General features: G+C 45.7%; 5 protein-coding genes across 7 annotated transcripts in view; 2 read left to right on the top strand and 3 right to left on the bottom strand.

The window, feature by feature from the left end:
* LOC144695249 (uncharacterized) overlaps nucleotides 1-22,571 on the bottom strand; it is a 219,059-nt gene that overhangs the window by 69,698 nt on the left and 126,790 nt on the right. The gene's annotated exons all lie outside the window — the stretch shown is intronic.
* Nucleotides 1-22,571, bottom strand: part of LOC144695267 (uncharacterized) — a 556,511-nt gene that overhangs the window by 407,153 nt on the left and 126,787 nt on the right. The window lies entirely within an intron of this gene.
* LOC144695193 (uncharacterized) overlaps nucleotides 1-22,571 on the bottom strand; it is a 158,212-nt gene that overhangs the window by 8,859 nt on the left and 126,782 nt on the right. The window contains exon 2 of one of the 2 annotated variants that reach the window (XM_078566080.1): nucleotides 7,386-9,802. In XM_078566080.1, the coding sequence (XP_078422206.1) occupies nucleotides 7,386-9,323 (1,938 nt within the window). In that variant the 5' untranslated portion in view covers nucleotides 9,324-9,802. Of the gene's footprint in view, nucleotides 1-6,816; nucleotides 9,803-22,571 lie in introns of those variants that run through there. The other variant, XM_078566079.1, reaches the window with a different exon arrangement.
* Nucleotides 1-22,571, top strand: part of LOC144695233 (uncharacterized) — a 313,865-nt gene that overhangs the window by 196,210 nt on the left and 95,084 nt on the right. The gene's annotated exons all lie outside the window — the stretch shown is intronic.
* LOC144695218 (uncharacterized) overlaps nucleotides 1-22,571 on the top strand; it is a 184,415-nt gene that overhangs the window by 128,609 nt on the left and 33,235 nt on the right. The gene's annotated exons all lie outside the window — the stretch shown is intronic.

The raw sequence follows: 22,571 nt of genomic DNA, 5'->3' as shown, positions 1-22,571 counted from the left end.
GCACTGTCAGAGGAACCAGCTTTCAGATGGGATATTAAACAAGGCTCCTTCTGCTCTCTCTAAGGTGGGTGTAAAAAATCCCAAGGCACTATCTTGAAGAAGAACAGGGAAGTTATCCCTGGTGTCCTCCCCAACATTAATCCCTCAATCAACACCATTAAAAAACAGATTATCTGATCATTATCATATTGCTCTTTGTGGGAACTTGCTGTGCACAAATTGGCTGCCTCGTTTCCTACATTACAACAGCAACCAACTTGAAAAGTTCTTCATTGGCTGTAAAGCGCTTTGGGACATCTCTTGGTCATGAAAGTCTCCATGTAAATGCAAGTCTTTATTTTTTTCCTGAGGCTGTTGCAGAGTTAGGGTGGTGGGAGGTCTTGGAGGGATTTGACAAGGCAGGAAATATTCAGATCCCAACACACAGACAGAGCTGAACATTCACAGTCCACAGGATAATAACCAGCTCCCAACACACACACACAGAACTCAACAATAGGAAATCAGTAAGAATCCTCAGACACTCTGCACCTCCCAGATAATTACACCTCACCTTCTCATATTCAGTAATGAGCCATCAACAAAAGTCAGCCTGTAAATCAGAAGGGAAATGCTTCCAATAAACACACTCAATATCCAACACACAGCTCCAGGCAAACAGTTCAGCACAAAGCACCGAGTAAACAGCTCTCTCAGCTGGATGTTCTCACACAGCATAAGGGGCATTTCCACAGCTGATTCCCCACAGGATAGTCAGGCTGCCTGAAGATTAGTGTGGATATTATGTGATGTAATAATTATAAATTGTGTTCGTTCACTCACCATGTCCTGAGTTGGTTTTGAGTCCCTACAGGAAGTGAAGCAGCTGTGGAACAGGAAGGGGAGGGAATGGGCAGTGGGTGGGGCTCTCTGATTGACGTCTCTCACAGCCAATCCAAATATCTCTGGAGCAACATGAGTTCCCTGAAGTTTGGGAAACTGACCGGTGAAACGGAGGTGACTTTGAGCAGCAGATCAGGTGGGGATTTAAACTTGTCATTGTCCCATCTGAATAAAACCTCACTTATTACAGCTGCTGTCTCAGTTCCCCCGGTAAATGTTTGACAGAGATTTCTAGTGTGGGAATAGCATTCTTCATCCTCGGAGGCTTTCAAACTGACAACATCAGTGTGGGATGTGTAGCCTTGGATGTGTTTAACAGCAGATCAGAAGAGGAAGGCCCACAGCATCCAAGACAGTGATGACGTACATTGGTGGGATCAGCACAGGCACAGAAGAGAGGGGGGCAGGAGAGAGGGACACAGAGTGGGGAGAGAGATAGAGAGAGATTGACCGGGTGCTCTGTGAAATGTGAAGTGACTCTGTGACTTAGGGAGTGAGTTGGGGCTTATTGTGTGAGTAGATGCCTCATGAGTTGATATCTGACAGCCCTGCCCCGTCTAGGGGTCGCCTCCTGTAGATTTCAGCTCCCCTCAGCTCCAGTTTCTGAGACTCAACATCCACCTCATCATGTTCCCCTCCTGGAATATCCCTGTACATTTACCTCTCCTGGGATGTGCTGGTTCATTCATCTTTCCTAGGATGTCCTCATCCATGTTACTCTCCCGGGATGTCCTAGTCCTCCTCCCTGATTGGACGTGGCGGGGTTGAGGATTGTTCCTGTTGCAGTCTGAACGAGTGCAGTGTATCTAATTCCCCAGAAACTAGAACCCTTCAATCAGTGACACTGGAGCAATATTTTACATAGCTGGTTTTCGTCAGCATGACTGAGCTCAAAGTGTAACACGATCTATCAATCCACTCCACCTGACTGTCTTTTCAATTTCACTCAGAGAAACTGAGGAGATGTTTGGTTGGCCGGGGCGGGGTGGCGGGTTGGGTGCTGGGCAGAGGAAAGAAAGTAGCCACGTTGTCTGCTCCTGGTCACTATCCAGTGTCCCTGCTGGAAACAGAGGGTCTTTAATAGTCAAGTGAGGAAAAAGAAAGGACTTGGATCTGAGAGTTGTCTGTGTTGTTTACCCTCCAGTGCTCGCACAGGGGAGCTGTCGTTCCAAAGCACTGTCTGTCTCAGCAGTGTCTGTCTCGAACCTCTCCCACCATCAGTCCAATTGTTTCAAGAAGGCAAATTTAACCTTTGACCACTTCAACAAGCATCACCAAAAGAAGACATCAATATTAAGGAAGGAATTCATGAGCATAGAGCCTGGTTGGTTGCGGGTTAAGTCTTCTCTTCAGGATGGTCCTGGAGTAATGAGCAGTTTTGGCAGAGGAAAGCAGGACCACCAGTGCTTGATGTGGTCCAGTCAGATGGTGATGGATGGCTACACCAGTTGTGCACCAGATATGCTCAAATCTTCACCTCTTGGAGTTGAGAAGCAGGGAGATCACCAGGAAGGAAGAGAATAAAGGTAATTTTGGGAACAAGGGTGTAGAAGGTGGATATGAGGGAGCAATTAAACCAGATTGACGGCTGCAGAAGTACTGTGAATGGGGGGGTCTTAGGGCAGAGAGTTGGGAATTAGAAACACTGTCCAACTCACCTGGGGAAAAGTGTGTTCCAGGAATGGAAACTGATTGGTCCATGGACCCATGTGACCACTGGATCTCTGGAACTATTGGTGGGTTTGTATGATGGAAACAAGTTCTATCCTATGCCACTAAAATTCGGTGTCTTTTCTGACCATCGGAATTGGGAGCCAGACTAAAGCACAGGGATTTTAAAGAAACTTCTGTCTGTAGTATTCTGAGAGAGTTTCCCCTGATGTGAGTGTGTGTGTGTTAGTAAAGTGAGCCAGCTCTCAGGAGTGGGTATGGGGTAGAATCAGACTCTGCTTTAGTTGGTGATGTGAATTATAATTAGATCCTCTTCAGGTGACGGGTGTTTGACTAATACCATGGGTAATGTTTGTACACTTCTGTTTGGGAGGCCTACTATCCTGAGTATGGTGAGGGAGTGGGGGTGAGTCTCTACAGACCTGAGTTACCTCAGCCCATCGTACCTCGATGTAATAACTGTGTGACATGTTCACCGTACACTCTTACAAGGTTCACTTCCTGCTCTGGGAGCGATCTTGAGTCATTTTGAAATGCTTTGTTATTTTGATTGATTCAATGTTTGACGCAAGCTGAATATTGTGTTGTTTGTCTGCTGTTTTATCAATCTTCTGTATAGATTTATAACTTAAAATAAATTCAGTTTTTTAACTTAACCCAAACTACCTAATTTGTCAGCATGGTGTGTTCCTATTCACTGAAATGCTCAGGAGCCTACAGTAAGAGTTCTGTGCACAATATATTGGTCAATGTCACTGTGGGCTGGTATACTTTCCCCATCAATGGGTTTATAATTTCCAGTTCACAGGAAGCAGAATGTTTTTCTGAGAAAGAAAGACTTGCATTTATATATCACTTTTCATGAACACAGGGTGTCCAAAAGAGCTTTACAGGCAATGAAGTGCATTTTGAAGTGTAATCACTTGTAATGAAAGAAACATGGCAGCCAACGTGTACACAGCAAGATCCCACAAACAGCCATGTGATGCTCACCAGATTATCTGTTGCTGTGACATTGATTGCAGGATCCATATTGGCCAGGACATCAGGGATAACTCCCCTGCTCTTCTACAAGATAGTGTCATGCAATCTTTTACATTCACCTGCGAGGACAGATGGGGGCATTGGTTTAACTCATCTGAAAGATGGTACCTCTGACCATACAGCACTCCCTCAGTACTGCACTGGACTGCTAGCCTCAGTGCTCAAGTCTCTGGAGTGAGACTTGAACCCACAAACCTCTGACTTAGAGATGAGAGTGCTAACTAAGCCATGGCTGACAATAACTTATAATATTTCTCTAAAATTAGATTCAGTTTTTAAGGGGTTAAGTCCTAAGGCTGTGTACAGCTTGCTTTCCCCCTGTAAACTGGCAGCCTGAAAGTTTGATTTGATTTAAAGTGGTAGTTAGAGCTGCAGGTGTCAGTGTTGTCTTTGTGTCTGGGTTCCTGAAGCTGTGAAAGGTGGTAAAGTCCCTGGTGTCTGGAGAAGTGAAGCTGATGGAGAAAAGTGGATAGACTACAGGAGTGAGGAACAACCCACAGACTCGGAATTGACAGAGGATTACCACATCAAGCAAAAACCCAAACAAGCTAAATCCTACTGACTCAAATAGAGCCACATTCCAGAACAACCATCTTCTTCTTGCGTTCTCTGCCCAAAGGCAGGTCTGACCCACATTGCCACAAGCTCCATCAAGGAAATGGCAAAGAGGCAGATCCTGAATCCATCACCGCCGGAACAGGGATCAAACCTTGTGCTGTTGGCACAAATCTGATCCACACCAGCCGTCCAGCCAACTGTGCCCACAGGCCTCCCAAGGAGTCTGAGTTTCGGTGGCAACATCCACGTTTAAATGCATGTTGTAGTCTGGAGCTATGGATAGTGATGGTCGAGGCTCCAATTTCTTTCCATCACATGACTGACCAGGAATCACCATCCCCCTTACCGCCTGCCATTGCTATGTGTTGGAAGGATTTACAAGTTCATTTTCAACCTGTTTAGCCGTGTTATGAACACACCTTCCTTGGCCATGAAGTCTTGGAATGGGACTTCGGAGCTTCTGTCTCATGGGAGGGTCGCTACCCACTGGGCCTCAAGACCTCCAATCAATAACCATTGACAGTCTGACAACCTTTGGTATTCCTGTGTGATATTTGTCTGCAGTGCATCCTCCCACCACTAGATGCACTATAACTGGAGGACTAATCCCCCATCATAAAGCTGGGAAGGCACATTAGGCCAGGTGAGGGGTCAGGCCATGGATGTAGCATCAGGTGAGAGGTAAAAGACCAGCAGAGAGGTCTAGTGAGGAGTGAGAATCACTTTACAAATCACTTCCCCAGTTACAAAGTCAATCTCCAAGTCACATTCACTTCCCAAGTCACTCCTGCCATCACAGTGTGACAGCCCATGTCCTGCACCCCCTCTCTTCTATACCGCCCTCTCCCACGGCCTCCCACACTTTCCTGGTCTCCCCATCTCTCCTTTGTCCACTTTCTCCTGTGTCCCTCCATCAGGCAGTTGCAGCAGGTCCCCTTTCGTGAAGGACAATATCTGGGCTTTGAGGAGAATCTGAAAGTTTTCATGTTTTTATTTTGATGCCAATTTCATTTATTTTTAATTGACTTAATTACGTGGAGTGGTTGAGGTAAATATCATAGATGCCTTAAATGGGAAACTACACATGAGGGAGATAGGAGCAGAAGGATATGCTGATAGGGTGAGCTGAAGAGTGGTGAGAGGAGGCTCGTGTGAAGCATAAACACCAGCATGGACCATTTGGGCCAAATGGCCTGTTTCTGCACTGTAATTCTATGTATGTAACTTTCTGTGGTTGGATTTGAACTCACAATCTTCAGATTGTTCATCCAGCACCACAGCAATTCTACTGCCAAACCTGGAGAAACAATTATCAAAATGTCTTTCAATACCTTCTTAAGACCCCAGCCTTTCTCTTCAAACCCTTCCAACTCTGCAAGACTTCATACTTCTATTCTTTTCTGATTTTCACCCCAGTGACTGTCAGGCCACGACTGGCCTGGCATTTGGTCCTGACTGTCACTGAGCTGATTTAATTGGTTTTTAATTACATCTTCCAGTTGATGACACCCAACTGTATCACCCATAAAGAACAATGGCTCCTTTACTCTACCAGGTTTAATCTGATTTGGAACAAAGTCCTTTTCATTCGGACTAGATACCTCAGTGTCTCGGTATTCCCATCTCAAGAGGTTTTCTTTCAATGTCCTCATACTTCAACTGAAAACATTTTCAAAATTGAGAGTTTATAAATTACATTCCTCAAAATCAATGCATCGTTCCTGTTGTTTGTTTATTATGTGGATAAATCAAAAATACATCAATCAAAAATCATCAATTACATAGGTTGTTGATAACATAACTTATTATTTACATAACTCAATCAGGGTTTATTCAAAGCTTTGAATTGATCTTAATACTGTGACACAACAATGCAGGATACAAAATGACTGAAGAAGCCACTATTCTTCATCTCAAAATGGCTTCCTTGACCTTGTATCTTTAACTCAATCAAAACAATTGGCTTTAATGGATTTACTTTAATAAAAATTAAACCCTTTAGTGAAAATCTAATTCTAACCTCCCCAAAACTACCTACAGACGGAGAGAGAGGAAGCAGAGAATTACTCCCTCTCTCCCTCCTGCGCATGTGCTGATCCCAACACTGCACGTCATCGCTGCCTTAGACGCTGTGGGCTTCTTCTCCTGATCTGCTGTCAGACACATCTGAGACCACACATCTCACACTGATGTTGTCAGTTTGAATTCGTCTGAGGATGAAGAATGCTATTCCCACACTAGAAATCTCTGTCAAATCTTTACCGGGGGAACTGAGACGGCAGCTACAATAAGTGAGATTTTATTCAGATGGGACAATGACAAGTTTAAATCCCCACCTGATCTGCTGCTCAAAGTTGCCTCCGTTTCACCGGTCAGTTTCCCAAGCTTCAGGAAACTCATGTTACTCCAAAAAGTTTTGGAGCAATTTGAATTTTAAACAATGTTCCATGTGGTGTGTAGAATGGTTACTGCCCTCAAACCTTTATTTATATATGATGACTTCAGGTCATATTAATATGGGAAGCCACAGTGTAAAAAGAGGTTTATCCAAACATCCCCCTTTTTGTTTGCAAGATACTCCACATAAATAGTTCATAAAGAAAATTATCACACTTGAACAAGCAAATGCTTTGCTCTTTCTAGTCTGTTCCAAATTTCTTCTGTCCCTACACACATATTGCACATATAATCTTTAAAATTTTCAGGTCTTCACTTCCAAATGATATCCCTGCAAATGAAGTGACATCATTTGTAAACACTTTGGACCAGATGGAAGCGGTTTGAGAAAGATGCTTTGAAGTGGCTTGTGGTCAGATTCTAATATCACTTTCTCTCCCAAACAGGTACTGGTTGAAATGCTCAGAAGCAAAGACAATAGCCAGGCTCTCTTTCTCAATCTGTGCATAGCGTCATTCAGTTTGTGTCAACGCTCTGGATACAAACACAACTGGTTGTCCTTGCTGCATGAGGGTTGCTCCAAGTCCTGTTTCACTGGCATCTCACTGCAGGGTGACTTCATCATTGACATCATCGTACCTCAGCACTGGCGTTGTCGTCACTAGTTGTTTGATGTGAGTGAAAGCTGCTTCTTGTTCTGTGCCCCAATATCACTGAACACCCTTTGCAGTGAGTTTGTGTAGATATTCACACTCTGATGACAGACTGGTAAGATCTTGTTCCCATGAAAACTTCGTGAAGGTTTGTCAGACACCTCACACTTGAACAATTACTTCTGTGTGAATGCGTTGGTGTACACGAAGAGTTCGAGGCTGCGAGAATGATTTGTTACACACCTCACACATGAATGTTTTCTCCCCTGTGTGAATGCGTTGGTGTGTGCGGAGACTCGATGACCGCGAGAATGATTTATCACAAACCTCACACGTGAATGGCTTCTCCCCAGTGTGAATGCGTTCGTGTGTGCGGAGGTACGATGAATTAGAGAACCATTTGCAGCACACCTCGCACATGAATGGGTTCTCCCCTGTGTGAATGCGCTGGTGCACACGGAGCTCCGTTGACTGGGAGAATGATTTCTCACACACCTCACATGTGAATGGTTTCTCCCCTGTGTGGATGCGTTGGTGTACATGGAGGTTCGATGACAGCGAGAATGATTTGTCACAAACCTCACATATGAATGGTTTCTCCCCAGTGTGAATGCGTTGGTGTCCCTGGAGGGCCGATGAATCCGAAAACGATTTGTCACACATCTTACACGTGAATGGCTTCTCGCCCGTGTGAATGCGTTGGTGTACATGGAGGTTTGATGCCTGTGAGAATGATTTGTCACAAACCTCACATGTGAATGGTTTCTCCCCAGTGTGAATGCGTTGGTGACCTCGGAGGGCCGATGAATCCGAGAATGATTTGTCACACATCTTGCATGTGAATGGTTTCTCCCCTGTGTGAATGCGCTGGTGTGTGCGGAGACTCGATGACCGCGAGAATGATTTCTCACAGACTTCACACGTGAATGGCTTCTCCCCAGTGTGAATGCGTTCGTGTGTGCGGAGGTACGATGAATTTGAGAATGATTTGTTGCACACTTCGCATTTGAATGGTTTCTCCCCTGTGTGAATGCGCTGGTGCACACGGAGCTCCGTTGACTGGGAGAATGATTTCTCACACACCTCACATGTGAATGGTTTCTCCCCTGTGTGGATGCGTTGGTGTACATGGAGGTTCGATGACAACGAGAATGATTTGTCACAAACCTCACATGTGAACGGTTTCTCCCCTGTGTGAATGCGTTGGTGTCCCCGGAGGGCTGATGAATCTGAAAATGATTTGTCACACATCTTACACGTGAATGGCTTCTCGCCCGTGTGAATGCGTTGGTGTACATGGAGGTTTGATGCCTGTGAGAACGATTTGTCACAAACCTCACATGTGAAAGGTTTCTCCCCAGTGTGAATGCGTTGGTGACCTCGGAGGGCTGATGAATCCGAGAACGATTTGTCACACATCTTACATGTGAATGGTTTCTCACCCGTGTGAATGCGTTGATGTACACGGAGATTTGATGCCTGTGAGAACGATTTGTCACAAACCTCACATGTGAATGGTTTCTCCCCAGTGTGAATGCGTTGGTGTCCCTGGAGGGCTGATGAATCCGAGAACGATTTGTCGCACACTTCACACATGAATGGTTTCTCCCCAGTGTGAATACGTTGGTGTACACGGAGGGTCTGGGACCGCGAAAATGATTTGTTGCACATCAAACACATGAATGGTTTCTCCCCAGTGTGGACTGTCTGATGGAACAGGAGTTTCAATGACTGAGAGAATGATTTGTTACACACCTCACACTTGAACGGTTTCTCCCCTGTGTGAATGCGTTGGTGTATGCGGAGGTTCGATGAGTCAGAAAATGATTTGTCACAGACATCACAGGTGAATGGTTTCTCCCTTGTGTGAACACGTTGGTGTACACGGAGATTTGATGACTGTGCAAATGATTTGTCGCACACCTTGCATATGAACGGCTTCTCTCCTGTGTGAATCCTCTGGTGTCTCAGAAGCTTGGAGGAATTGGTAAAAGTCGCCTCACACACCTCACACCTGAGGAGTTGCTTCCCCATGTGAATCCTCTGGTGTATCAGGAGACTCAAAGATGTCACAAAAGCTTCATCACACATCTCACACTTAAACCGTTTCTCTTCCATGTGGCTGCCCTTGACGTAACAGTGGTTGTAAGAGATGCACTTTGTGTGCTACGAGATCTTATGAGCCCGTGGAGTCCTCCTCACACACCTCACACTTGAACAGCCTCTCACCAGTAAGAATGAGTCAGTGGTTCATGAGGCTTGATGAATGATTGAAGCCCTCACCACACTTAGAGCCACTTACACTTCTTCCCAGCCTCACCCTGACCGATCGCCCACAGCTGAACCTTCAGAAAGGTTGGTTCTGATGGAAGGTTCCACACCACTGACCAGTTTCAGATCTGATGATATGTCAAAGCTCCCCTGATCCGACCAACTTCCAGATGATGGTTTCACTGCCCAACTTTCTCTGTGTTGAGCAACGCTATGAAGGGACTGGATGTCTTCCCACAGTTGTGCAGTTGTACCTTGGGTGACGGTCAGGATCTATCTGTGGTGTCTATCCTCTGTATTCTCTGGTGTAGTACGGTGCAATCCTTCTGTAAAACAGGAAAAGGAAACATGATTTCCTCCAACTCCCTCTCCTCCTTTGCTGAAGAGGCTGACTCCTCAGTTAGAGACTGTTCCACAGTGAGTTCCAGTCTGCTATTCCCCTGTGTGGGGGATCAGATGTAAGTCCTTTCTTTTCCCTCACTTGACTGTCACACACCCTCTGTTTCCAGCAGGGACACTGGATAATGACCAGCAGCAGACAACGTGGCTACTTTCTTTCCCCCGCCCAGTCCCCCATCTTCCCAGGCACCGTGAGGACAATGGAAAAGACAGTCGGGCGGAGTGTAAAACGGGATATCAATTCACTATGAGCTTGAGTAGTGCTGGTGAAGACCAGTTTTACCTTTAGAGTATGTGCTTAATATAAAAAACACTCAGGAGTAATGTTAATTCAACTGAGATTTTGAAATTTCTCACCTTGTTTTCAAAAATTATTTGCAGAAAACACACTGGGCAGGAAGTGCAAGAAGCTAAGGAAAAGATTGCTTCAGTGTAGCTGATTGAAGGGTTCTGGTTTTTCCTGGGAAATTAGGTACACTGCATTCACTCAGACTGCACATCCCAAATTCAGCTATCAGCCACAGCACTGGGCAAAACTATCAAATCCAAGCCCAGGCTTTTGGGAAAGGCCGAGACCTTCAGGTAAAATCTTTAGAGAAGGCAATAAAAGGCTTTACAATAAATATGTCAACAGGCACGGCAGCCAAATTGCTCTGGTGCTGGATTAACAATCCAGAGATTGAGAGTTCAAATCCAACCACAGAAAGTTACAAACATAGAATTACAGTGCAGAAACAGGCCATTCTGGTTTTTCTGCTCCTCTCACCCTTCATTTCACCCTATCAGCATATCCTTCAGTTCCTTTCTCCCTCATCTGCTTATTTACTTTTTCCTTAAAGGCATCTGTGCTATTCAGATCCCAAAACTGGGTATCCATGAGGTGCAGTGAGCCATCAGCAGCAGCAGGATTGTATTCCACCACAATCTCACAGCCCGGCACAGTCCTCATTCCATGATTATCATCAAACCAGTAGATCGGCATGTCAGTAGCAGCATTGACTCCCTCTCTGACACTTCCCTCTCTGTTCACTGCCTTCTCTATATCTGGGCTGAGATCAGGAACTACCCTCAACTTCACCTCCCAATCCATCCATGCAGGGAGGGGGACTGCAGCCTGTAGGTGCATCCTTCAGTGCTCCTTGACACACTGAGTTTGAACTAGTGTGCAGCCTTTTTTTTTTGTAAAAATATACTTTATTCATAAAATATCTTCAATCACATTCCAAACCATTTCAAAAACACCATTACAAGGGTACAATCCAGGTTAAACTTTTACAAAATGTATCACCAGGTGCATCAGTACAAACAATATTACAATCATTTACAGCCTTTCATTTTGAGCTGTACAGCCCGAGGGGCTCTAAACAGTTCCCAGTCTCTCGGTGCGCTGTGGCAGAAAGGTCTTAGACAGCGACCCTTCCCCATTGCGCCTTTGCGGCAGCTGCCCCAAGCTTTAGTGCGTCCCTCAGCACGTAGTCCTGGACTTTGGATTGTGCCAGTCCGCAACAATCGGTCGGGGACAACTCTTTGTGCTGGAAGACCAACAAGTTTCGGGCAGACCAAAGCGCGTCTTTCACCGAGTTGATGATCCTCCAGCTGCAGTTGATGTTTGTCTCGGTGTGTGTCCCTGGGAACAGCCCGTAGAGCACAGAGTCCTGTGTCACAGAACTGCTCGGGATGAACCTCGACAGCAACCACTGCATCTCTCTCCAGACTTTCTTTGCAAAGGCACAATCCACAAGGAGGTGAACAACGGTCTCTTCCCCACCACAGCCACCTCGAGGGCAACGTGCAGAGGGGGTGAGAGTCCTGGCGTGTAGGAAGGATCTGACGGGGAGGGCCTTTCTCACCACCAGCCAGTGCAGCCATTCCTACTCTGCTCTGCTGCCTGTTATACGTTATAACCCGATCTCCCTTTACAATGAGTCTGCCCCCTCACTGGGAGACTGCCTCACAGTGAGGGTCAGTAGGATAGTGAACCATGAGAGGAATCACGCTCATTCTACTGAACGCCTGGTCACTTTCTGACTTATTACACAACAATAATAAACAACAATAACTTGCAATGATATAGCACCTTTAACATTGTTCAACATCCCAAGGTGCTTTGCAAGACTGTGAACAATATTTGGGAGCTTGCTGTGCACATACTGGCCACCAGGCTTCCTAGATTGCAACAGTGACTACACTCTTAACATGGAAAGTTTTAAAGTTGTAAAGAGTTTTGGAGCATCTGGTGGTTGTGAAAGGCTCTATATAAATGCAAGTCTTTCTTTCTTTTCTGAGGAGGTTACAGAGATAGGGTTGTGCGAGGTCTTGGAGGGTTTTGAAAAGACAGAAAACATCCAGATCACAACACACAGACAGAACTGACCATTCACAATCCACAGGATAATAACCAGCTCCCAACACACACACACAGAACTCAACAATAGGAAATCAGTAAGAATCCTCAGACACTCTGCACCTCCCAGATAATTACACCTCACCTTCTCATATTCAGTAATGAGCCATCAACAAAAGTCAGCCTGTAAATCAGAAGGGAAATGCTTCCAATAAACACACTCAATATCCAACACACAGCTCCAGGCAAACAGTTCAGCACAAAGCACCGAGTAAACAGCTCTCTCAGCCGGATGTTCTCACACAGCATAAGGGGCATTTCCACAGCTGATTCCCCACAGGATAGTCAGGCTGCCTGAAGATTAGTGTGGATATTATGTGATGTAATAATTATAAATTGTGTTCGTTCACTCACCATCTCCTGAGTTGGTTTTGAGTCCCTACAGGAAGTGAAACAGCTGTGGAACAGGAAGAGGAGGGAATGGGCAGAGTGGGTGGGGCTCTCTGATTGACGTCTCTCACAGCCAATCCAAATATTTCTGGAGTAACAAGAGTTTTCTGAAGTTTGGGAAACTGACCGGTGAAACGGAGGCGACTTTGAGCAGCAGATCAGGTGGAGATTTAAACTTGTCATTGTCCCATCTGAATAAAACCTCACTTATTACAGCTGCTGTCTCAGTTCCCCCGGTAAATGTTTGACAGAGATTTCTAGTGTGAGAATAACATTCTTCATCCTCGGAGACTTTCAAACTGACAACATCAGTGTGGGATGTGTAGCCCCGGATGTGTTTGACAGCAGATCAGGAGAGGGAGACCCACATCATCCAAGGCAGCGATAATGTGCAGTGGTGGGATCAGCAGATCTACAGGAGAGAGGGACACAGGAGACAAGGGGCCCAGGAGAGAGGGGGCAAGGGGAAGAAGGGGACACAGGAGAGATGGGGACATGGGAGGGGGGGCACGGGAGAGAGGGTCAGGGGAGAGGGAGGGGTCATGGGAGAGAGGGGGTCACAGGAGAGAGGGGTCACGGGGGAGAGGGGGAAACAGGAGAGGGGGGATACAGGAGAGAGGGGGACACGGGAGAGAGGGGGAAACAGGAGAGAGGGGGAAATAGGAGAGAGGGGGACACGGGAGAGATGGGGACATGGGACGGAGGAACAGAGAGTGGCGAAGAGACTTAGCTAGTGCTGGGGGAGTGATTCTGTTACTTGAGGAGTAAATCTGGGACTTGTGCAGTTACTCTGACTAGGGGAGTGATTCTGTGCTCTGGAACTGACTCTGTGCTCAGAGAGTAACACTGCGACCTGGGGAGTTACTGTGACTCTGAGATAGAAACATAGAAACTAGGAGCAGGAGTAGGCCATTTGGCCCTTCGAGCCTGCTCCGCCATTCATTATGATCATGGCTGATCATCCAACTCAATAGTCTGTTCCCGCTGTCTCTCCATACCCTTTGATCCCCCTTTCGCCCCAAGAGCTATATCTAACTCCTTCTTGAAAACATACAATGTTTTTGTCTCAACTACTTTCTGTGATAATGAACTCCACAGGCTCACCACTCTCTGGGTGAAGAAATTTCTCCTCATCTCAGTCCTAAATGGTCTACCCCATATCCTCAGACTGTGACCCCTGGTTCTGGACTCCCCCACCATCGGGAACATCCTTCCTGCATCTACCCTGTCCAGTCCTGTTAGAATTTTATAGGTTTCTATGAGATCCCCCCTCATTTTTCTGAACTCCAGCAAATATAATCCTAATCGACTCAATCTCTCCTCATATGTCAGTCCTGCCATCCCAGGAATCAGTCGGGTAAACCTTTGCTGCACTCCCTCTGTAGCAAGTACATCCTTCCTCAGCTAAGGAGGCCAAAACTGCACACAATATTCCAGGTGTGGTCTCACCAAGGCCCTGTACAATTGCATCAAGACATCCCTGTTCCTGTACTCGAATCCTCTGGCTATGAAGACCAACATACCATTTGCCTTCTTTACCACCTGCTGCACCTGCATGCTTACCTTCAGCGACTGGTGTACAAGGACAGCCAGGTCTCGTTGCACATTCCCCTCTCTCAATTTATAGCCATTCAGATAGTAACCTGCCTTCCTGTTTTTGCTACCAAAATGGATAACCTCACATTTATCCACATTATACTGCATCTGCCATGCATTTGCCGACTCAGTCAGCTTGTCCAAATCACACTGAAGAATCTCTGCATCCTCCTCACAGCTCATCCTCCCACCCAGCTTTGTGTCATCTGCAAATTTGTAGATATTACATTTAATTCCCTCATCTAAATCATTAATATATATTGTGAATAACTGGGCTCCCAGCACCGATCCCTGTGGTACCCCACTAATCACTGCCTGCCATTCGGAAAAAGACCAGTTTATTCCTACTCTTTGCTGTCTGCCAACCAGTTTTCTATCCATCTCAATACACTACCACAAATCCCATGCGCTTCAATTTTACACGCCAATCTCTTATGTGGGACTTTGTCGAAAGCCTTCTGAAAGTCCAAATAAACCACATCCACTGGCTCCCCCTCATCAACTCTACTAGTTACATCCTCAAAAAATTCCAGTAGATTTGTCAAGCATGATTTCCCTTTCATAAATCCATGCTGCTTCTGTCCGATTCTGCCACTGTTTTCCACGTGCTCAGCTATTAAATCTTTTATAATGGACTCTAGAATTTTCCCCACTACCGACGTCAGGCTGACTGGTCTATAATTTTCTCTCTGCCTCCCTTTTTAAATAGTGGGGTTACGTTAGCTACCCTCCAATCTGTAGGAACTGTTCCAGAGTCTGTAGAATCTCGGAAGATGACCACCAACGCATCCACTATTTCTAGGGCCACTTCCATAAGTATTCTGGGATGTAGATTATCAGGCCCTGGGGATCTATCAGCCTTCAATCCCATCAATTTCCCCAACACCATTTCCCTACTAATACTGATTTCTTTCAGTTCCTCCGTTTCACTAAACCCTGTGTTCCCCAACATTTCTGGTATGTTATTAGTGTCCTCCTTTGTGAAGACAGAACCAAAGTATGTATTTAGTTGGTCATTTCTTTGTCCCCCATTATAAATTCCCCTGTTTCTGATTGTAAGGGACCTACATTTGCCTTCACCAATCTTTTTCTCTTCACACGCCTATAGAAACTTTTACAGTCAGTTTTTATGTTCCCTGCAAGCTTACTCTCATACTCTATTTTCCCCTTCTTAATAAATCCCACGGCCCTCCTTTGCTGAATTCTAAACTGCTCCCAATCCTCAGGTTTGTTGTTTTTTTCTGGCCAATTTGTATGCCTCTACCTTGCATCTATTATTATCTCTAATTTCCCTTGTAAGCCATGGTTTGGCCACCTTTCCTGTTTTGCTTTTGCGCCAGACAGGAATAAACAATTGTTGCAGTTCACCCATGCGCTCTTTGAATGTTTGCCATTGCCTATCCACCGTCATCCCTTTACGTAATGTTTCCCAATCCATCATAATCAACTCACGCCTCATACCATCATAGCTTCTTTTGTTAAGATTCAGGACCCAAGTCTCAGAATCAACAATGTGACTCTCCATCTTGATGAAGAATTCTATCATATTATGGTCGCTCATCCCCAAGGGGCCTCGCACAACTATATTGCCAATTATTCCGTTCTCATTACACAATACCCAGTCTAGGATGGCCTGTTCTCTCATTGGTTCCTCAATGTATTGGTCCAGAAAAACATCCCGTACACACTCCAGAAATTCCTCTTCTATGGTATTGTTACTAATTTGATTTGCTCAATCTATATGCATATTAAAGTCACCCATAATTACAGATATTCCTTTATTGCATGCATCTCTAATTTCCTGTTGAATGCCATTCCCAACATTACCACTACAGTTTGGGGGTCTATATACAACCCCCACTAACGTTTTTTGCCCCTAGTGTTTCTCAGCTCTACCCATACAGATTCCACATCGTCGGAGCTAATATCTTCCTCACTATTGCGTTAATTTCTCCTTTAACCAGAGATGGAGTCCAGAGTGACCAACTCTCAGGAAATAAATTCAAGGACACTTCGACCGTGGAGCAAGAGGGACAGTCCTGCTGGGGTGAGCAGGATGCCGGGAGGGGGGTGGGGGGGGCAAAATGGGAATTGGGCAGTGCTGGTCAGAACAGGGTATATGGGCACTGGTGAGAGCAGGGGTTGCTCTCCGACAAGAGCCGCCCAAAAACTAGTTTCCGATGAAAGATCATCTCGAGCTGAAATGTTAACTCTGTTTCTCTGCACAGATGCTGCCTGACCTGCTGAGTATTTCCAGCATTTTTTGTTTTGATTCTAGTTTTTAAAGCACAGAAACAGACCATTCGGCCCATCTACTTTCTACCGGTGCTTATGCTCCACATGAGCTTTCTCCCTCCCTATTTTATCTCCCCCTATCAGCAGATCTTTCTATTCCTTTCTCCCTCATGTACTTACCTGGCTTCCCATCAAATTAATCAAAACTATTTGCCTCAACCTTTTCAGAGGATTTCTCAGATTCGAACTCCCGAACGCTGGGCTCCAACCACCGCTGCGCGCGTCAGAACTACAACTCCCATCAGACACCCCAAGTTGGGGCTCTCTCTCTCAGATTCACAGAATTTTAACAGCACAGAAGGAGGCTATTCGGTCCATCATATCCGCACTGGCTCGCCAAATGAGCATTATGACCCAGTGCCACTGCCCTGCCTTTTCCCCACACTCCTGCATATTGCATCTATTCAAATAATCATCTAATGTCCTCTTGAATGGCTCGATTGAACCTGCCTCCACCACACTTCCAAGCAGTGCATTCCAGACCCAAGCCACTCGTTGTGTGAAAAAGTTTTTTCTCAAATCACATTTGCAGTGTGTGACTGCACGAGAGAGGGTAGAGAGGAGATTTACAGAGGATATTAGGTGGAATGGCGAATTTTAGTGATGAGGAAAGATTGGGTTGGGTGCTTTCTTTGGGACAGAGAAGGCTGGGGTGAGATTTAATTGAGGTGGATAAATTAATGAGGGGGCATAACTGGTGGTGGGTGGGGCTGGGGGAGGGCTGAAATTTAAATTGGTAAAAGTATTAGCAGGGACTTGAGGAGAACTCATTGTCCGAAAGGCGGAAGAGACCGAAAGCCTCATCATCAGGTTCACATGCAAAATGGAGGTTCAGTTCTTCATATTCTGTTCATGGGATATGGGTAATGGATAATGGGCAGAAAATAAAGAGTAGGAATAAATAGGACATTTTCAGGTTGGCAGACTGTAAGGAGAGGGACACCACAGGGATTAGTGCTGGGTGCTTCCACAATTTGCAATCAACATCAGTGACTTCAATGAGGGAACTGCATATAACGTATCCAGGTTTACTGACGGTACATAGATATGTGGGAAAATAAGCAGTGAGGGAGATGCAAAGACACGGGAGGGGGGTAGAGACAAGGTTGGGCGAGAAGGTGGCAGGTGGAATGCAGTGGAGTGAAGCTCGAAGTTATTCACTTTGATCTGATAAATGAAAAAAAAGCTGAATAATGTTTCACAACGGAGAGAGATTGGGAAATGATTGCATTCAGAGGCATCTGGGTGTCCTTGCATATCAATCCCAGAAAGTTAACATATAGGTACGGTCAGCAGTTAGGAAGATAACTCGTACATGAGCTTATCAGGGACTGCAGGAAAAGGGTTAAAAGAGAAGTTTTACTATAACTCTCCAGTGCAACAAAGTAAGTTGCATTTACAATTCACAACTGCCGGACAACTCTCAGCACCTTTGCTGCCAATGAAAGGCTTTGGAAATGTAGTCACTGCTGTAACGTAGGAAATGCGGCAGCCAACTTTTGCACAGAGAGATCCCAACACAGCAATATGTTGCTCGCGGAGGCTGAGCGTCAACTCGCAGACGTTTCCTCCTACCTCTCCCTGGACCATGACCCCACCACAGAACATCAAGCCATTGTTTCCAGGACTGTCACTGACCTCATCTCCTCTGGAGATCTTCCTCCCACAGCTTCCAACCTGATAGTCGCCCAACCTTGGACGGCCCGCTTCTACCTCCTACCCAAAATCCACAAACAGAACTGTCCTGGCAGACCGATCGTGTCAGCCTGTTCCTGCCCCACGGAACTCATTTCTCGTTATCTTGACTCCCTTCTCTCTCCCCTTGTCCAGTCCCTTCCCACCTACATCCGTGATTCCTCTGACACCTTACGTCACATCAACAATTTCCAGTTCCCTGGCCCTAACCGCTTCCTCTTCACCATGGATGTCCAATCCCTCTACACCTCCATCCCCCACCAGGATGGTCTGAGGGCCCTTAGCTTCTTCCTTGAACAGAGGCCCCAACAATCCCCATCCACCACTACTCTCCTCCGTCTGGCTGAACTTGTTCTCACACTGAACAATTTCTCCTTTAACTCCTCTCACTTCCTCCAAATAAAAGGTGTGGCTATGGGTACCCGCATGGGCCCCAGCTATGCCTGTCTCTTTATGGGGTATGTGGAACATTCCTTGTTCCAGTCCTACTCCGGCCCCCTCCCACAACTCTTTCTCCGGTACATCGATGATTACTTCGGTGCTGCTTCATGCTCTCGTCGGGACCTGGAAAAATTTATTAATTTTGCTTCCAATCTCCACCCCTCCATCATCTTCACATGGTCCATCTCTGACACTTCGCTTCCCTTCCTTGACCTCTCTGTCTCAATTTCTGATGATAGACTGTCCACCAATATCCATTACAAGCCTACCGACTCCCACAGCTACCTCAACTACAGCTCCTCACACCCCGCTTCCTGTAAAGACTCCATCCCATTCTCTCAGTTCCTTCGCCTCCGTCGCATCTGTTCTGATGACGCTACCTTCAAAAACAGCTCCTCTGACATGTCCTCCTTCTTCCTTAACCGAGGTTTTCCATCCACGGTCGTTGACAGGGCCCTCAACCGTGTCCGGCCCATATCCCGCGCATCCTCCCTCACGCCTTCTCCTCCTTCCCAGAAACATGATAGGGTCCCCCTTGTCCTCACTTATCACCCCACCAGCCTCCGCATTCAAAGGATCATCCTCCGCCATTTCCGCCAACTCCAGCATGATGCCACCACCAAACACATCTTCCCTTCACCCCCCTTGACGGCATTCCGTAGGGATCGTTCCCTCCGGGACACCCTGGTCCACTCCTCCATCACCGCCTACTCCTCAACCCCCACTTATGGCACCTCCCCATGCCCACGCAGAAGATGCAACACCTGCCCCTTCACTTCCTCTCTCCTCACCGTCCAAGGGCCCAAACACTCCTTTCAAGTGAAGCAGCATTTCACTTGCATTTCCCCTAACTTAGTCTACTGCATTCGTTGCTCCCAATGCGGTCTCCTCTACATTGGAGAGACCAAACGCAAACTGGGCGACCGTTTTGCGGAACACCTGCGGTCTGTCCACAAGAAAGACCCAAACCTCCCTGTCGCTTGCCATTTTAACACTCCACCCTGTTCTCTTGCCAACATGTCTGTCCTTGGCTTGCTGCATTGTTCCAGTGAAGCCCAACGCAAACTGGAGGAACAGCACCTCATCTTCCGACTAGGCACTTTACAGCCCTCTGGGCTGAATATTGAATTCAACAACTTTAGATCTTAAACTCCCCATCCCCACCCCGTTTCTTTTCCCCCCCCACCCGCTTTTTTTTCAATAATTTATATAGATTCTTCTTTCCCCACATATTTCCATTATTTTTAAATCTAAAACTAAAACCTTTAGTCTTTCCACCCCACCCCTACTAGAGCTGTACTTTGAATATCCTGTATTCCATTCTTAATTAGCACTTTTCTCAGACAAATATCACCACCTTCAACACCTCTTTGACCTTTTTGTCTCTGACATCTTTTGATTATCTGCTCACACCACACCCTCAATGTGTCTCTTCCCCCACCCACCTTAAACCAATTTATATTTCTCCCTTGTTGAAACTATGCTGCAGTTCTGCCGAAGGGTCATGTGGACTCGAAACGTTGACTGATTTCTTCTCCACCGATGCTGCCAGACCTGCTGAGTTTTTCCAGGTAATTCTGTTTTTGTTTTGGATTTCCAGCATCCGCAGTAGCTTTTAGCTTTTTGTTTTTATACAGCAATAACCAGTTCGTCTGTGTTTGTGATGCTGGCTGAGGGATAAATATTGGCCCTCTTCTTTTAATCTTTGTTCCCTCTTTTTTATCTCTTTCTTTCCCCAGCTCCCATTCCATCCTGCTGCTCCTCACTGAGCAAGCGCATGGCCGCATGTCACATGGGTAATGTAGTTCGGGCCGGGTGAGAGGCTGTCTCCACAGCGCCTGCGCAGGACCAGCAGGTTCAGCTCATCGGAAAAGGTCCGCCCGCTCCTCTCTGATTGGTTCATCCACCTGTGGGTGGAGTTTCAACAAATCTCTAGTCTCTGGATTGGCTGTGAGAGGCGTCAACATGTGAGCCCCGGCCCCGCCTTCCTCCTCCTCAGTGAATCCCTGTTGGGACTGAAAATTAAGTGAGAAGACGGTGAGTGAAGGAGCAACATTTATATAGGCTTTATCCCTTAATATCCACACTAATATTCAGGACTGAATATCCAGTGAGTGAAAGAGCAGAGTTTATACAGAGTGTATCCCTTAATATCCACACTGATGTTCAGGGTTGAATATCCAGGGTGAAGGAGCAGAGTTTATTGCAGATTGTATCCCATAATATCCACACTGATATTCAGGACTGAATATCCAGTGAGTGAAGGAGCAGAGTTTATACAGATTGTATCCCATAATATCCACACTGATATTCAGGGTTGAATATCCAGTGAGTGAAAGAGCAGAGTTTATTGCAGATTGTATCCCATAATATCCACACTGATATTCAGGACTGAATATCCAGTGAGTGAAAGAGCAGAGTTTATTGCAGATTGTATCCCATAATATCCACACTGATATTCAGGACTGAATATCCAGTGAGTGAAGGAGCAGAGTTTATACAGATTATATCCCATAATATCCACACTGATATTCAGGACTGAATATCCAGTGAGTGAAGGAGCAGAATTTATACAGATTGTATCCCATAATATCCACACTGATATTCAGGACTGAATATCCAGTGAGTGAAGGAGCAGAGTTTATACAGATTGTATCCCATAATATCCACACTAATGTTCAGGGTTGAATATCCAGCGTGAAGGAAGATTCTTGTGATATGTCATCTCTGGATAGTGTCCTGGTGGTGGAGGGGGTTGGTATTGAGTCTCATGGTAGCAGCTCTGATGAGGGGAACGGCTGTGTTCTTGATCCTGTTGAGACTCTTCAATGTTGTTGCAGATCTTTCCACCCAGGTAATTGGTGCCAGGGTTGTCCAGATTTATCTGATTTTCCTCTTATTATTGGACTTCATAGTGATTGTTTATCATTGTTTGCTAGGTCACTTCAGAGGGCAGTTCAGAGTCAACCATGTTTTGTGGGACTGGATTTACATGCAGAGCAGGCCAGGCAGCTCTCTTAGGATCCCTTCCTTGATGGGCAATATTTGGGTTTTGAGGAGAACCTGAAAGTTTTCATGTTTTTATTTTGATTCTATTCCACAAATATCAAAGTGTATTAAATTCAGTTTCACAATATGACGTGGTTGAGGAGAATAGCATCGATACCTTTAAGGGGAAACTAGATAGGAACATGAGGGAGAAAGGAACAGAAGGATATGCTGATAGGGTGAGATGAAGAGGGGTGAGAGGAAGCTCGTGTTTAGCATAAACACCAGCATCGACCAATTGGGCCGAATGGCCTGTTTCTGTACTGCAATTCTATGTATGTAACTTTCAGTGGTTAGATTTGAACTCTCAATCTCTGGATTGTTAATCCAGCACCATAGCAATTCGGCTGTCATACCTGGAGACACATTTATTGAAATGTCTTTTAATGCCTTCTTTAAAGATTTTACCTGAAGGCCTCAGCCTTTCGCAAAAGCCTGGGCTTCGATTTGATAGTTTTACCCAGTGCTATGGCTAATAGGTGAATTTGGATGTGCAGTCTGAGCGAGTGCAGTGTATCTAATTTTCCAGGATAAACCAGAATCCTTCAATCAGCTACACTGAAGCAATATTTTCCTTAGCTTCTAGCACTTCCTGCCCAGTGTGTTTTCTTCAAATAATTTTGGAAAACGGGGAGAAATTTGAAAATCTCCATTGAATTAACACTTCTCCTGAGTGTTTTTCATATCATACACATTTTCGAAGGGTAAAACAGGTCTTCGTCAGCACAACTCAAGCTCATAGCAAAATGATATGAAGTTTGTACTTCACCAAAAATATTTTTTGCTGCTAGGAAGATGAGGGGCTGGGCAGAGGAAAGAAAGTAGCC

Source organism: Cetorhinus maximus, chromosome 21 (genome assembly GCF_964194155.1).
Source record: "Cetorhinus maximus chromosome 21, sCetMax3.hap1.1, whole genome shotgun sequence".
NCBI classification, from domain to species: Eukaryota; Metazoa; Chordata; class Chondrichthyes; order Lamniformes; family Cetorhinidae; genus Cetorhinus; species Cetorhinus maximus.
Note: the sequence above shows the minus strand (reverse complement) of the source record. Positions and strands in the feature narration are given on the sequence as shown.